General features: G+C 49.3%; 1 protein-coding gene across 1 annotated transcript in view; it reads right to left on the reverse strand.

Moving 5' to 3' along the window:
* Positions 1-5,828: 5,828 nt before the first annotated feature.
* The window catches only part of LOC311356008 (collagen and calcium-binding EGF domain-containing protein 1-like), an 18,698-nt gene continuing 8,080 nt past the window's right edge, over positions 5,829-16,446 (reverse strand). The window contains exons 3-11 of the mRNA XM_084475789.1: positions 10,889-10,941; positions 9,867-10,001; positions 9,300-9,437; positions 8,919-9,043; positions 8,405-8,519; positions 7,705-7,844; positions 7,022-7,057; positions 6,487-6,522; positions 5,829-6,032 (exon numbers count right to left, since the gene is read on the reverse strand). Of these exons, the coding sequence (XP_084331915.1) occupies positions 5,844-6,032; positions 6,487-6,522; positions 7,022-7,057; positions 7,705-7,844; positions 8,405-8,519; positions 8,919-9,043; positions 9,300-9,437; positions 9,867-10,001; positions 10,889-10,941 (967 nt within the window). The 3' untranslated portion in view covers positions 5,829-5,843. The remainder of the gene's footprint in view (positions 6,033-6,486; positions 6,523-7,021; positions 7,058-7,704; positions 7,845-8,404; positions 8,520-8,918; positions 9,044-9,299; positions 9,438-9,866; positions 10,002-10,888; positions 10,942-16,446) is intronic.

Raw genomic sequence — 16,446 nt, forward strand, 5'->3', positions numbered from 1 at the left:
AAAGCATGCACACACATAAGGGTAACGGCAGGATCTATTTATTATCGGGTTGGGATTTTAGGTCTCGCGATGGATCATATTTTGATTGGTCCAAATATTGATTCCACTCCTCTCCTCCTCGTCTTCGTGTCCGTCAGCGTCTGGGCTGAGGGGGGACTAGTGATGGCATTACAATGAATGAATGAATGAATGAATGAATGAAGCAGCTGTCATTGAGCAGAGCCTTCCCACCATGCAGAGTGAGGAAGTTGGTATGAATGGAGCTCTACTGTGCTGCTCTCAGGGTGAATGGAGCCAGCTTTATTCATAAATACTCTCCTCAGGACACACTGGCAACAAGCAGAAGGAAACAGGGAGCTGTTGAATCCATCAGCCCTCTCTCCAGGGGCCTGTATGATTCATCTGTCACGTGCAGAGGCAGCTGGTTTCATCGCCTGTGAAGCTTGACTCACGAAGTCGAAGGATAGTAGAGTTTTTCCAGGAACAGCAAATAAATATGTAAATAACAAAAGGATCCGGGCTGTTTCCTTTGTCAGATACTGGAGTCTCACCTACCATTGTTACCATCTGTCCTTTGACTGATTCACACGCACACACACACACACACACACACACACATGCATACACACACACACACACACACACACACACACCCACACCCTCACACACCCTATCACACACACACACACCCTCACACGCACCGCCTTCGAAGAATTTAGATATAGGTGGCACTTCATTCTTGATGTAAGAACACTGATCTGGGACATAGATAGAGCATCTCATACTCACGTACTCAGCTTCTGTACAGACACACACACACACACACTCACACATACACACACAGACAAAAACTCACATGCACACACACCCACACTCCTACACCAACGCCAACGCCCACACACACAGACACACACCTACACACACCTTCACCCAGACAGATACCAACGCACACATACATTCTCACACTCACACACACGCACAAGCACAGACACACACGCACACGCACACACACACGCACACGCACACGCACACACACACGCATACACACACACGTGAAGCAACCTACTCACAACAGAACTCCTAACACTGAAGTGTATTTCAGGATGACCACGTCGTCTCAGCGAGGAAATTGCTGTCCTGTAGGAAACATCTGGCCCAGTCCAGTCTGCTCTGAGGTCAGGCCGGCCCAGATGCCATCACATAGCTTTAGTGGGTGGTGAGAGAGGCATGACAGCCATGTGACCCGAGACAGTGATAAGACAGACATAGTAACCTGAAACACTGATGACCCCCGACCGGCTCTCAAACCATGTGGTACGAGTCCCACACGTCGCCTTGTCTTCTCAGTGACTATGGAGGCACAAGCTAACAGGAGTTCTGACTATGGGGAAATAAACAAGGTGTATGTTTACTGCTTTGCGTTGCAGAGCTCACATGTATTGCTCACTTCTGATACGGAAATACGTTTTGGTTTCCTCGATTGTTTGCTTTATTGTAATTATTTATAATATTTTATTATGTTTATTATTAAGTATTTTTTTGTTGTTATTTTTAGTTAGGAAATGGAGGACAGGCTAATTTAGCAGAGATAAAACCTGCACTGCACGTGGTTGACTTGTAATTCTCAAACACGCATTTCTAAAGCTGTTTATTTGATCATTATTACACGGCTCTTCTCAATGCTGTGGAACGCTGCGTTCACTTGCATGGGCCTTCCCGACTTCCGGTGGTGAATTGAAGGAAAGTGGATTTTTTTTTTTTCACATCTTTCGTATCACTCCGCAAGTAGTCCGGTAACTTATCAACCTCAGCGGATTCGGTTGCTAAGTGACGTCAACGTCTTTGGCAGACTATTTCTCTGCTGATCAACACTACGAATGCTGGTAACAAATAAATTGTAAAAAGACACACCGTGTGAAGTTATTTTTTTGGCATGTAGCCGTGTAATAAGCGGGATAATGTATAGAACGTCGCCAGTCATTATCTAAAATAAGCTCCTTTAGGGTGAAGCAAGACACCTCCGCTTTGCGTCGGTGTCCGGTTTGCCCTGTAGGGGCTTATTTCCTGATAATGACTGGCGTTCTATACATTATCCCTTACTTAAACAATTCTCCACTTTGCCCTTTCCAAGAGTGTCTGTGATAGGTTCCAAACAGGCGTGTAGCGGACGCGGGGGACATGTCCCCCGCACTTTCCGTATGTGTGCCCTCTGTCCCCCGTACCTTTTACAAGCACTCAATTAATTAGTAACATGGGGCAGGGCTCTCAAGTCTCATGCATTGGGCATGACACGCACGCATTTCAACGCTCATTCACACGCTCACACGCCACACTATGTATTTCTCACTCAGAGAAATTACCAGGATAACGGCCACCAAGTAGCGCCACTATTTTTTTTTAACAGTGGAACAGGTAGGAATGAAATGGGTTCGCCGTACGTACACAGGGTGACCAGACGTCCTCTTTTGCCCGGACATGGCCTCTTTTTGAGAACTGAAAAAATTGTTTTTTCTTTACCTGTCCTCAGAGGTCCTTCGTCACAATATTATTTTGTAATGTAATATAGTTGTATCAGGAGAGCCTGCAAAATATGATACTTGTTTTCTTATGTCACTTTTTTGTTTTTTTTTAATGGCAATAAATTATGTGGCTTATTACCCAGTTACCTTGTCACGTCCATGCCATTATGTGTGCTATTTACTTAACATAACTGCTAATAGGAACAATGTTTTAATGAAATGTCTATGTTAAGTGTTGTCACTTGGCACTTAATTATCTGGCTATTTACCCTGTAGGCCTATATGCCTGAGGGTCATTCTGTGTCAACTCAACCATAGTTTGGCAGCTCAAACTTTTGATTTTGATCATTTTACTTGAGTCTGTGCCGTACTGTAGCTGTTTGAGGTTATTTGGTTATTCAGCTACTAAGGAGAGGCACAAATGAATGTGAGGATGATAAATCACTCAATAGAATTCGGCTTACTCCTGAACAATCTGTCCCCCTCACTTCTGAAATGATGGCTACGCCGCTGGTTCCAAACCTCCCTTCTTTAACAAAAAGGAGACCTCGCTCTGGCGCCCCTACAGGTCTGACGGTGTACTGCACTCACTGCGCAATGCACTGTTGACCGCTCTCTGCTGCTACCTATCAGTCCCCGGGGGAACTTCCAGTTGCATGACAAGTGGTGAAGGAAGTGAGATAATCTCTTTCACCGTCTCGCGTTTCGCTCACCGACATACTTCTTAAATTGTTTCATGTTGTTTTTCCTGATCCTTGTTGCCGGGCGACGTCTGTACTTTAAGAGTTGGCTGCACGGCAGGGGGCGGGGCTTCTGGATGAGAAGCCTGTCAAACACACACATGCACACACACGCACACATACACATACACTTACACACGGACAAGCACACACACACACACACACACACACACACACACACACACGGACACACACACACACACACACACACACACACACACACACACACACACACACACACACACACACACACACACATGCAGACTGTTTTCAAAAGTTTTGAATATGTGATATAGCCTACACTTATGTAAGATAAATAACATGGCACACACACACACACACACACACACACACACACACACACACACACACACACACACACACACACACACACACACACACACACACACACACACACACACACACACACACAAACATAAACTCACACACACACTTACATATATATCCACACACATATTTAATGTAGGGATGGCTGGATTGGTTTATGCAAATCCTCCCACTAATCACTCGTTGTTTATCACAGCATTTTAACGAAGGTTTATAAATCTGCAATCCGAGCCTATCAGCTGTTACATTTTTTCGCAACACATCCATGTCGTAAAAGGTAAGTAACGGCGGTGGAACTGCCGCACATCACGCCATGACCCGCCGCTGAGGAGCTGAGACGCAGCGGGCCGGCCTGGTACCGCCGTCTCCTCCAGGAGGGGGTCTCCTGACGGGGCTGCCAGCCCTGACAGGCCACGTCAGACGGCCCGCGGGTTCAGTAATCACCCCTTCGGCTCCGGCTCTGACCTCCGACCCCTCGGAGCCACACCTCTCACGGCTCATAATTGCGCTCAGCCACGCAACGGAGGAGCAGTTGTCAGGGGGATGTTTAGGAACGGCGTGCTTTATCACATGTGACTCCAGTAGTGATTTATATCCTTTTAACCGGCCCCCCCCCCCACCCCCGCCACACACACACACACACACACACACACACACGTAAATGCACACACGCACACGCCACAGCCCCACCCCCTCCCATCTCTCACCCACCCAGTGAGAGATGAAAGCTTTTGAACTCTTTCCCTGAATCCTACAGAGCTGTTCAATCAATTCAGTTGTTGTAACAGCCCTGAGATCAGCCCGCCTTCCTCAAATCCAGTGTCTATATACTATGTATGATTGAGATATATATATATCATATATGTATGATATATTTTTATAAATGTGAGTCCTGTTAGAAGTGTAGAGAACTGATGAGTTTGGACGAGTGAGTGAGAGCCCTAATGAATCTGGTGTCACATGATAGAGATACCTGGATCTCCCAGGTATATATATATATACCTTATACCTTATTCTCTTCACTGTGAGTTCACCCTCATTTATCCTTTATCCTTCCCTCGCTGATGTACTGCTGGAGAATCTTTGAATTCAAAGACACCTACATTGTTCTTCTCATTTTTTTCCTCTTCATTTGAAGTCTGGCCCGTCTATCTCCTTGGGTTCGAGAGTTCAGCTGACGCCCGTGTTTCAGCTCTTGGCCCCACACATCTTTCCTCAGTCAGAACCTCGTGGGGTGAACCCCGGCCCGTACGAACACACCAGGCCCGTCCCGTCAGAGGGCCCGTGTCCCGACAGGGAGGACACATGATGTTTCCGAAAATATTATATTTTCGGAATATAAAAGTTTATATTATCGTTTTGGTACAAAAAATATATTTTCACTGATAAATCACAGGTTGAAAAAGGGACAAATGACCTCGATGACAAAATAAAAGTACACTTGAACTTTCTATACAATATTGTACAATAACACAAAACACACCGGTGTACTGGCCAACAGCGTCTGTAAAGAGGGTCCGGGGCTTGGTCTGTGGGGGGGGGGGGGGAGTTGGCATGGAAACCAGGGCTGTGGCAGAGTCCTAGTACCAGGGATGGGGGCCCCAGACAGACCTTGGGGTCCCCAGATAGACCTTCACAGGCAGATCCCCAGTGTGCAGAAGGAGCCGAGATGCAGACAATGAGGCTCTGTTTGAAGCCACTCCGTTTGAAGCCACTCCGTTTGAAGCCACTCTGTTTGAAGCCACTCCTTTTGAGGGAGACGGTGAGCCGTGGGGCTAGGCCCTCCTCCTCGTCTTCCTGCTGGCTCACACCCTCCTCAGCCGTCCTGACGGGCTCCGGCGAGACGAGACGGCGCGGCTAGGACGGCTTCAGGGTTGAATGGGGTCACGGCGTGTTAACGCCATCACCACCAGACACAGTCACCACCCCTTGACGTCTGCTGCCTCTCTTCTCCCTTTCTTCATCTCTCACCATCCGTCAGAGTCCTCCACTTCCTCCTCCACTTCCTCCTCCTCTTCCTTTTCCACTTCCTGCTCCACTTCCTCTGCCTCTTTCTCCTCCCCTTCCTCCTGCTATGAGGTTCAACCGTTATCCAGTATTATTATTATTATTATTTAGGGTCTCCAATCGTTGCTCTGAGCAGCCTGTTTTCAGTTCAGTTTGAGTGACAGGTGCCACACGGGAGGGGAAGGGGGGCGGGGGGGGGGGGGGGGGGGGGCGGGGCTTAACGCGGGGGTCAGCTGCGCAACACGAGTTCGTCCTGTCCCGAGCCCCAGTCGGGGAGGTCCGCCTCCCCGCTGGAGAGGGGCGGGCCATCCAGGGACAGGCCCCGCCTCCCGCCAAACACCTGCTCCTGCAGCTCGATGATGTCGTTACGGATGTCGGCCATCATGAGCAACAGGAAGTCAAAGGAGCCAGGCGAGCCCTGGAGAGAGAGAGAGAGAGAGAGAGAGAGAGAGAGAGAGAGAGAGAGAGAGAGCGAGAGAGCGAGAGAGAGAAGGAGAGATAGAGAGAGATAGAGGAGAGATAGAGGAGGGGTAGAGAGAGAGAGAGAGAGAGAGAGAGAAAGAGACAGAGACAGAGACAGAGACAGAGAGAGAGAGAGAGAGAGAGAGAGAGAGAGAGAGTGGGGGGGAGATAGAGACGGAGACAGAGACAAAAATAAGGGAGTGAGCGATAAAGATATAGAGATATAGAGAGAGGGAGAGAGTGAGAACCTTTAACATCTTAACATACACACATAAGCTAATGTTGTTGTCTAGAGGTTATTTTCCCATCTAAAGATGTGTCCATCAGGCTAGGTTTATTATTGTGTTTGTGTTTCCATTACTAAGTACACGTCAACATGTTCCTGTGACAGCGGAGATGTTCAGACTCACAGGCGGACCTCTGGGGCCAGGTGCTCCTCGGTCGCCCTGGGGGGGGGGGGGCACACACATAACGGGACGTCAGTCACAGGTACACTCAGGTGATCAGATCAGAGCCCTCAGCTAGCACTGGGCACGCAAGGGCTTCACAGGGGCCCTCAGACACCTCAAACCACCCCTGACAGAGGGCCCCAGACTCAACAGCCCCTGAAAGAGGGGCCCCAAACTCAAATCGTCCCTGACAGAGGGCCCCAGACTCAATAAAGGGCCCCAGACTCAAACGTGGAACAGGAGAAAGTGTAGGGACACTAGGGTTATTGTAGGATCTTTGATGCACTTGATGTCATGTATTAACAAATGAATGGCAGATCAATATTAGCTTAACAATTCCACTGCCTCTCTGTTTTTGGATTTATATGCTATTTATCAGTTATGGCTTCAACGCCCAATGCAACACACAGTAAAACATCAAAGGGAGAGAATAAAAAATGGAAAGCAGGTGGATTAAATGAAGAGACATTGAAGACGTAGATGAGGGAAGGCCCACCTTCAGTCCGCTGTTTCCTGGAGCCCCGGGAGATCCCTGGGATGGAGAGGAAACACATCAATGAGCAGAAGGAAACCTTCCACCTGTCTTCAGAAGCACTGAGGAGAACTTCTTCAGCTCTGTCTAACTTCTGCCCTTACTTACACCCGTGTGATGAACACGGACATCATATGTGAAATGAGAAGCAGTTTTCTAATGCATAATGAAGCCTCAAACGTGTGTTGAGGTACAGGACAGGACAGAGTCAAACTTCTTACTTCTTATGATGACAGGGGTTTACATAATTTCTACATGAAGACCTGAATGCACACCTAGGCCGTCACTAGGGGGCAGTGTTGCTGCGTCTCCGCTCTGTGAGACGCGGGTTTCTCATCACTTGGCTCAACTGAGTTAACAGCCTTGTCTGTCTGATGTATGTAAGCCCTGAAGAACCGAGAAGGTCTCCAGGATCAAGTAAGTCTCTAGAACCTAGTAGGTCTGTAGAACCAGTAGGTCTCCAGAACCAGTAGATCTCCAGACCAGTAGGTCTCAGGACCAGTAGGTCTCTAGAACCCAGTAGGTCTCAGGACCAGTCGGTCTCCAGAACCAGTAGGTCTCAGGACCAGTCGGTCTCTAGAACCCAGTAGGTCTCTAGAACCAGACGTTCCAGACCCCTGGACGACGGTCCTGACAGACATCCTTACCACGGGGCCCCTGCGACCTCTCTTGACGTGGCTCAGATCGGGCTCCGGACCCATCGGACCCATCTGGCCCCCGGGGCCCTGGGCTCCTGTTGGACCCCGGCCCCCCGGCTCCCCCCTCTGACCGGGCTCCCCTGGGTGTCCTAGAGAGGGACACAGCGGGGGGGCAGATGGGGCTCACATCAGTGACACTGACAATCTCAAAGAACACGACCGCTACCTGACAGACAGTGGACATTGTGTACAGTCACCTGTTCAACCATTAAACTGTTTAAATGCTGCAATATCATACTAGTGCTATATATCTATTACTGCTTTGTTATTTACTTTTAAATCATGTTGTATCTTTTATATTTTTATCTCAATTTGCCGCTTTTCATTACACTGTATACAAATAAAAGTTTTCAATCTTAAATCATAAATCCGTGGCAGAGAAAGGTAGTACTGGCCAGACACACAAACAACAGCTGGGGTTGAATAGTCTCTCAGCGGGATCGATACTTTAGCGGTTAGCTCCTTCAAGGGTAAACAGTTGGGGTTGAATAGTCTCTCAGCGGGATCGATACGTTAGCGGTTAGCTCCTTCAAGGGCTAACATTAGGGAGGATAGACACAAACAATAACAATGGACATTGAGATGTTCTCAGCTTGAACAGTTGACCTTTTGTGACCCCATGTGACAAGGTCAAAGGTCAGTAGCCTACCTGGGACACCAGGGGCTCCTGGAGGGCCAACGGGCCCCGGAGGACAGGGGCCGTCCTGACCTTTGGCCCCTCGAGGCTGAGACGGCTTGTTACTGCTGATCGGGAAGCCAGGCACCTATACACACACACACACACACACACACACACACACACACACACACACGCACACACACACACACACACACACACACACACACACACACACACACACACACACAAACACACACCCACACACACACAGAAAGAGCAGGAATTTATGTGATGTGACCCATTAGCATCCCCTAGTGGCTTGAGTTGAAGCTACAGTAGTTGTATTGTTTTCTGTCCACTGAGATGTTCCCTCGGTGGTGACGGGGCAGAAGGGGACCAGAATTAAACAGGAGAGAAGTCAACTGTCATACTGCACCTTATAACATGCTCAGAGAGGCGCTCTGCCAGAGACCTGTGGGCTGCTGTCCACCTGCAGCCTGAGAGAGGGGCGTTTGGGGGGGGGGGGGGGGGTTTTGGGGGGTACCTGCTGGCTGCTGCCCACCTGCAGCCTGAGCTGCAGGATACTGCTCTTCATGCTGACAAAGTCCTGGCAGGTGAAGGAGCAGGAGCTGGTGCTCATCAGGGGGTCTGACTTTCCAGAGGAGTTCACTGGGAAAACACACAGGGAACACACACACAGTACACACACACACACACACACACACACACACATAGTGAACACATACAGTGAACACACACACTGTGTTTTAAAACTGCATCATGCAACTTAAAAAATGTGCATGAGTGATGTGTTTGTGGGTAGTGTCGTTAGTGACCGGTGTGTTTGTTGGTTGTATTAGTGGGGACCGGACACACGTGTGTGTTTGTGTGTGTGTGTGTGGGGTATTATAGGTCATTAACCCACAGTTATGTCTGGGCACACAGGAGCGTTGGTCTGGCGCTAGGATGTAGCCGACGCGACAGTGGCACTGGAAACTTCCCACGGTGTTCACACACTCGTGGTCACACACATCGCTGTTTGACTCCTCACACTCATCAATGTCTAGAGAGAGAGAGAGAGAGAAAGAGAGAGAGAGAAAGAGAGAGGCACAGACAGACAGACAGACAGACAGACAGACAGACAGACAGACAGAGAGAGAGAGAGAGAGAGAGAGAGAGAGAGAGAGAGAGAGAGAGAGACTGACAGATACAGAGAGAAAGAGATAGAAAGAGAAAGAGAGAGAAAGAGGGAGAGCAATTAAATAGCGATTTAGAGATAGATGAGTTACAAAAGGCTGCTATGCTGTGCGAGTGAATGTGAGCACATGCGTTAGACAGGGTGTGTGAGGTCTTTACACCACACTGATCCACCTGATCGGACCTGACCCGACTTGTTTTGAATCACACAGACGCCTCCCGATTAGATCACCTCCCGATTATTATTGTCCTGCACACAATCAGCCAATAGGAGACATGCAGGAAGTAGACGGACCCAGGCAGTACGGAGATTGGTGGGTCCGGTGTCTCTCTCTGTCAAAACGGTAACCGAGGTAACACGTGCAGACCACCCGTCCAAAGTTGTCGGTGCACTGCTGTTCGCAGGGAGAGCCAGCGCACACGTCCACACCTGAGGAGAGAGAGAGCAGACATACAAGTAGAACACCAGCACTCTGCTGCTACTGCTGCTGGCTGTACTACTACTGCTAGTACTACTGCTGCTAGATTTACATTTACATATAGGGCATTTAGCAGACTTACAATAAGTACATTTGTCATAAGATGTGAAACAATATATCGCTGTCGGTACAGTAAAGATGTTCACAGAACCAAGTGCAAGTACTAACAATCGCCAGGCTAACCCATTCCCTGTGTACAGCAGTGATAGCTAGCTACTAGAGATGCTACACAATTAAGTACTATGAATAAATACAACGTACATTAGTGCGTACATTAAGTGTGTTCATTAAGTGCGTTCATTAAGTGCCAGGACGTACAACAGACAATAGTGGGCGGGGGGACTGAATGGCTATGCAGAGTCTAGGTGAACTCTGAACAGGTGAGTTTTGAGTCTTTTGCGGAAGCTGGTGAGCGACTCTGCGATCCTGACATCGGCAGGGAGCTCGTTCCACCACTGTGGTCGTCGGACCACCACTGGTTCCGCTAGGAGTACTGCTATTGCTGGTTCAACTTCTATAACTGCTAGTACTACTGCCTCTGCAGGGGTTTGTGGCACTTCACCATCAGCTCCACACAGCGTATAATCCATGCAATTATAAACATACTTATGGCTTTCTTTTATGAAGGAGTAATATCGCCCTCTAGTGGCAGAAACTGTTTAGTATTAGTTATGCAGAAATTAATTAGGCTGAAATGGTGATGTTGTTTCTGCCCCTTATCATTTTGTATTGCTTGTCTATACCATACACTCTAGGGAACAAGACTTTGCTTTAAAACAATAAATGAAGCGAGTGGAACCAGTGGTGATCCGGTCTCTCAGACAGGAGGTTTACCTACCTTCAGGTAAACACTGGCCCATGACATATCGGAAGCCCTCGCAGCATTTCCTCCTGAGGGAACGGACAGAGACACAGTGACAGAACCATCAAACAGCTTTTAACGAGAGACAGAGACAGACACAGACACAGACACAGACACAGACACAGAGACACAGAGACACAGAGACAGAACCGTCAGATAGCGTTTAACGAGACAGAGACACAGAGACACAGAGACAGAGATACAAAGACACAGAGACAGAGACACAGAGACACAGAGACAGAACTGTCAGTCAGCTTTTAACCGGTTCAGAAGGAAGAGCCGGTTCAGGACAATGGCGGCATGTGGCTCAGGAGGTGGAGCAGGTTGGCTGGTAACCAGAAGGTGGCTAGTTAGATCCCCGGCTCCTCCTAGCTGAGGTCTCTGAGCAAGGCACCTCACCCTAACCTTGCATGGTTGACTCCGCTGTCGGTGTGTGAATGTGTGCATGAATGGGTGAATGTAAGGCGATATTGTAAAGCACTTTAAGTGGCCAATGGTTAGAAAAGCGCTGTTTTAATGCAGTCCATTTACCAGTTACCATTTAACAATGGGAAGACTGGTGAGCTCTCAGTGTTTACACCCACATGGTCGCATTCATAGAGAGACAGGAATAGCAGTTATGATTTAATGAACACCATGTGCACCGACCAACTATGCCGTGGGAATTTCTATGAATTCTGGCTCTACAGAAGGGTTCCCTTCCTTCGATCGCTTTTAGAAACACGGAGCTACTTCTTGGAACAGTAGAACAAAATCCTGACAAGAGCAATCAAGGAGTGGGCGAAAGAGACATAGTAGACATAGAGACATGAATCATTCCTTAAATAGCATAATTCGGTGATATACTGAGGGACGTCTTCCATAAATACAGAGAGGATTACTGCAGCGTTGAAGGGTGATGGGGAAATGGATCTGGTTAGAAGAAAATGTCTGCCATATGCTATGGATATGCATAGCATACGCCCTCTCTGTCCACATGGATGGAGCTTGTGGATGTCAATCCTTTATGATCGGCAGCTGGTTTGCTTCTTGTTGCAGGACAGACAAATGTCCCGGGTCAAATCCACGACACAGCCTCCTCTCTGAGCGTTTCATCAGAGCGTTTGGTCTGTGGCCCTCCACTCTTTTATCTCGAAACTAATCAGAAAAACTAATAACCAAGTGTTTGACCACATTGTGTCTATTTTGCAATGACACTACATTCCTCAAACGAGGGACAGGAGATTTATCGTGTTCTTTTGGGGGGAAAACTCTTGGATCATCGCACAACAATTCACCACATGCTACACACATTAGAGAGGAAGTGAGTCACAGTGCTGAGCAGCAGCAGAGTGGATGTTTTACAAATGCACAACACACGCACGCACACACAGACACACAGACACACACACACACACACACACACTCCTCACGCTGGAACCAGGTTCAACACAACATTTCCTTGTTTCCTTGTGTTTTGCTCTGGACTCCATGCAAATCACCCTTAAATCACTGAGCCCTCCCTCCCTCCCTCCCTCCCTTTCTCCCTCCCTCCCTCCCTCACCCTTACTCCCGCTCTCCCCCACTCCGTCCTCTCCCTTTTCCTCCCTCCCTCCTCCCATCCTCCCCTGGATGAATAATAAGCTATAAAGCGTCCTTGGGATGGAGTTAGTAGTCCAGATGGGGGCTGCTGCCTAACTCCGAGGCCGGGTCCACGACCAGGACCAGGGTGGACCCGGGGGGGGGACCTGGGGTCTCGGCCAAACACCACCTCTACACCATCAGGTCTGCAGCCTCTCCTCCGTCACTACACCAGCCCTTTGTGTCACTCAACACGGCTAAACCCTTGGCTAATTCAAACCAAAATAACCCAAAACCAGCGGAGCAGAAAGTGAGCGAGCTCGCGGTTCTTCGTCGCTCAGCAAGGTGGATTTATGAGGCGGTAGGCTGTTGGTGATGTTGTTTTATGATTATCTGCAGGGCGATGCCAAATAAAACACGTGAACCATACGAACACGTGTAAAGTCATTAGGCCGAGTCTCTAATGTAACAGCAGCGTCCACCTCACTCACACGGATACACACACAGACGCGCGCGCACATACACACATATGTGTACACTCACACACACACACCAACATATAAGTTGGTACAAACTTAAGTTGGTTAGGATGCATAGTAGACATCTAGTCTAGTTTTTCATCTGTTCGGTCAACCAGACAGACAGTCAGTCAGTCAGTCAGTCATTCATTGTGACAGACAGCCTGCAGCCCTGAGCAGCTGTGATGGCTGGGGGGGCAGGAGCCCTGATGTGTTGGGGGCTGGGGGGGCAGGAGACCTGATGTGTTGGGGGCTGGGGGGGCAGGAGACCTGATGTGTTAGGGGCTGGGGACCTGGAGCAAGGGTGAAGCACACTTGTTTGTTTACATGTTTGAAAGTGAGAGTTTGTTGAAGATGGAGACGCTACAGGTTCCATGTTTATGTGTGTCCATGTTTGTGTGTGTGTGTGTCCGGGTGTGTGCGTCCGGGTGTGTGTCCAGTGTGTGTGTGTCCATGCGTGTGTATGAGAAGCCGAGGATGCAGTAATTGAGTGCAGCCCGTCTGCGTCAGTCCCGGGGTTAGTGAGCGTGATCAGGAGACACATACTGCCCCCTCTCTGCTCCTCTCTGCTCCTCTCTGCTCCTCTCTGCACCTCTCTGCTCCTCTCTGCTCCTCTCTGCTCCTTTCCCGTCACAGAGAGGACCCTGCACGGCCCCCCCGTCCACACACAGAGGTCCGTGCGGGGCCCCAGTCACACAGAGAGGGCCGCGCGGGGCCCCGTGACACTAACAAGGTCGACATGACCCTGCGTGTTTATTGCTCCTTCAAACCCCTCTGTTTGGACATCACTCTGGAATCACACTCCATCTCAACCTCGTCCCCCGAGGTGGGACTTGGATCCGGAATTAAATTCAATCAACGAAAAAATGGACAGATTCTAAATATTATATTTATTTAATACAGCAGGTTGGCCTGAAAGTCTGGAAGGCGTCATTTGTTTGAGCGGTTTGTTTGGCTTAACTTTCTGGGTGGAGAAGTATCCCTGTTTGGAGAGAGCGGGATGCATAGAGCATAGAGCATCTAGAGACTAGATGCTGATGATGTGGTCCAACTCAAACGGCGGTTAGGGGTTATGTATGCTGTCGACACAGAGCCTATAGTGCTGTGATCCCCCCGGTGACAGAACGGAGCAGAGTTCAGCCCGACTGCTGCACCTCATCAGCCCTAACACCGTCAGGCCGATTCAAACCTCATGCCGGCCGCTTGCGTCTTCCTCCCCAGCGTCTGCGCTCCAGACCTGTCAGACACAGTAGACCCCGGCGGGAATGTCTCTCTCCACTACATATTTCCAAACCAGTCCAGGCATTTCAACTGGCAATCCTGTGGTCAGTACCACTGACTATCACCTTTAGATAATTTGATCTAGTTTTTACTATGTATAAATTTTGCTGGTCAGTTTTAAGTGTCCTAATTGGGATTAGCACTGGAGCACTTTAATTGTTTTACCTATGTGACTGTCCCATTTGTGTTTGTGTGCATGTGATCATGTATGAAACTGTGTAACGGAAGCCAACTTTTAAACTGCAAAACAAGTTTACCTACGGGTACAAATAAAGTAACCTGAACCTGTACCACTGGTGTGTGCCCAGTCAGTTCCACTATACAGTGTGTGACAACACATAGGTGACAACACGAGGCAGTAGGTGAGTCCTAAGGGGTTTCTGGGTCTGTGTGTGTGTTTAATGTGTGAGCAATGCGCTCCACCCAGACTGCGGGTGGAGGAGGAGGGGGTGGAGGAGGGGGTGGAGGCAGCGGGCTTCAAAGTTGATTTCAGTCCGTCTCGGGGCGAGATTGAAGGCATCTTCCGGAGACAAACAACTCCAACACTCTCAAGTCTGGTTCTGGTTTGGTTCCGTTCCTGTCGGGTTCATTGGGCTCTCCATTGGGGAATCAAATCCAAACAAATATTTTCTGGTTGATCACAACGCTGGCGGTGCACGCTGCAGAGTCTTGGAGGTGGAGGAAGTGCAGACAGGCGTGTTTTTGTACTCTCTTGTAACTTCTTTGATGCCAGATGAAGGTCGCTGATTCGACGCATTCGGTATCGTCGGGTTGGAGGTATCGTCGGGCTACCCACGCAAACCTGAGGGCATCTCCAGGTCCAGCCTGAGTCAAAGGTCAGAGGTCAGACCAAAGGGGCCACACCAGGGCTCTGTCATGACTGGATCTACCTGCTGCCACCCTCCACCCCTGACTCTGTTCTCCAGCAGAACCGAGCAGACTCTGCGGTTGTGACGTCGGCATGTAGTACCACCATCTTGAATCTGATCTAAGCTACTACAGAGAACCCGGATCTGGATGGCCTGGATCGCTTGAGCTATCTGAGCTAAAGGGGTCTCCCACCAGGAGGGGGGGGGGAAAGGAAGACTCGCTCTGCTCTACTTTTTGCGGTTGTCCTGAGTTTGTTTATGGGATGGACGCAGGGCAGGTTACCAAGAAAACTTATTTACTCATTAGTGGAACCCACTAATGGGTAACACATTCACTTCATACACACACACACACACACACACACACACACACACACACATCCACAAATACACACACGCATGAAGATGCTGCTACACACACACACACACACAGGGAGAGTGATTGAACGAGGGGGAAGAGTGAGAGAAAGAGTAACTCCATTCCCAGGTATTCTCAGGGTTTAGAGGCAAGAGAGAGGGCGGGACTTTCAGCTCAATAGGTTTAGAGGGGAGAGAGGGCGGGACTTTCGGCTCTATGGGTTTAGAGGGGAGAGAGGGCGGGACTTTCAGCTCTATGGGTTTAGAGGGGAGAGAGGGCGGGACTTTCAGCTCTATGGTTTAGAGGGGAGAGAGGGCGGGACTTTCAGCTCTATGGGTTTAGAGGGGAGAGAGGGCGGGACTTTCCGCTCAATGGGTTTAGAGGGGAGAGAGGGCGGGACTTTCGGCTCTATGGGTTTAGAGGCGAGTGAGGGCGGGGAATTTCGACAGAGAAATATCCGCTTCCTGACCTTTACATGCTTCATTGCTGCGTCAAATGCTGCAGCCCAACTCAATGTGTATTCTCCTTGTCGTTGTTGTTGTTTTCTCCCCAGCTCATATGAAGTTGAGGGGCCGCTACAGGGGAAGAGTGTGGCTCCGGGGGGGTTGTTGTCAGAGCCGTTCCTCCTTGACCTGAACTCTGCAGGGAGTCGGACAGGAAGGAGGGGGGTCAGCGCAGGTCAACGGCCGCTCGGCTCCTCCGGACAGACGGACGGCCACCAACGTTAGTCTGCGTGTCGACGTGTGTTTGTGTGTCTGTGTTTGCGTGCGTTTCCGTGTGTGTGTGTGTGGGGGGGGGTACGTTTGCATGTGCTTGTGTGTGTGTGTGTGTGGGTGTGTTTGTGTGCATGTGTGTGTTTTTGTGCATGTAAGTTTGAGCATGTCCTTGTGTGTGTGTGCGTGTGTAGTGTCAGTAATAGTTTGGTCAGTGCACTTCATGGCTGAAAAC

Source organism: Micromesistius poutassou (genome assembly GCF_964030765.1).
Source record: "Micromesistius poutassou genome assembly, chromosome: 12".
In the NCBI taxonomy this organism is placed as follows: Eukaryota; Metazoa; Chordata; class Actinopteri; order Gadiformes; family Gadidae; genus Micromesistius; species Micromesistius poutassou.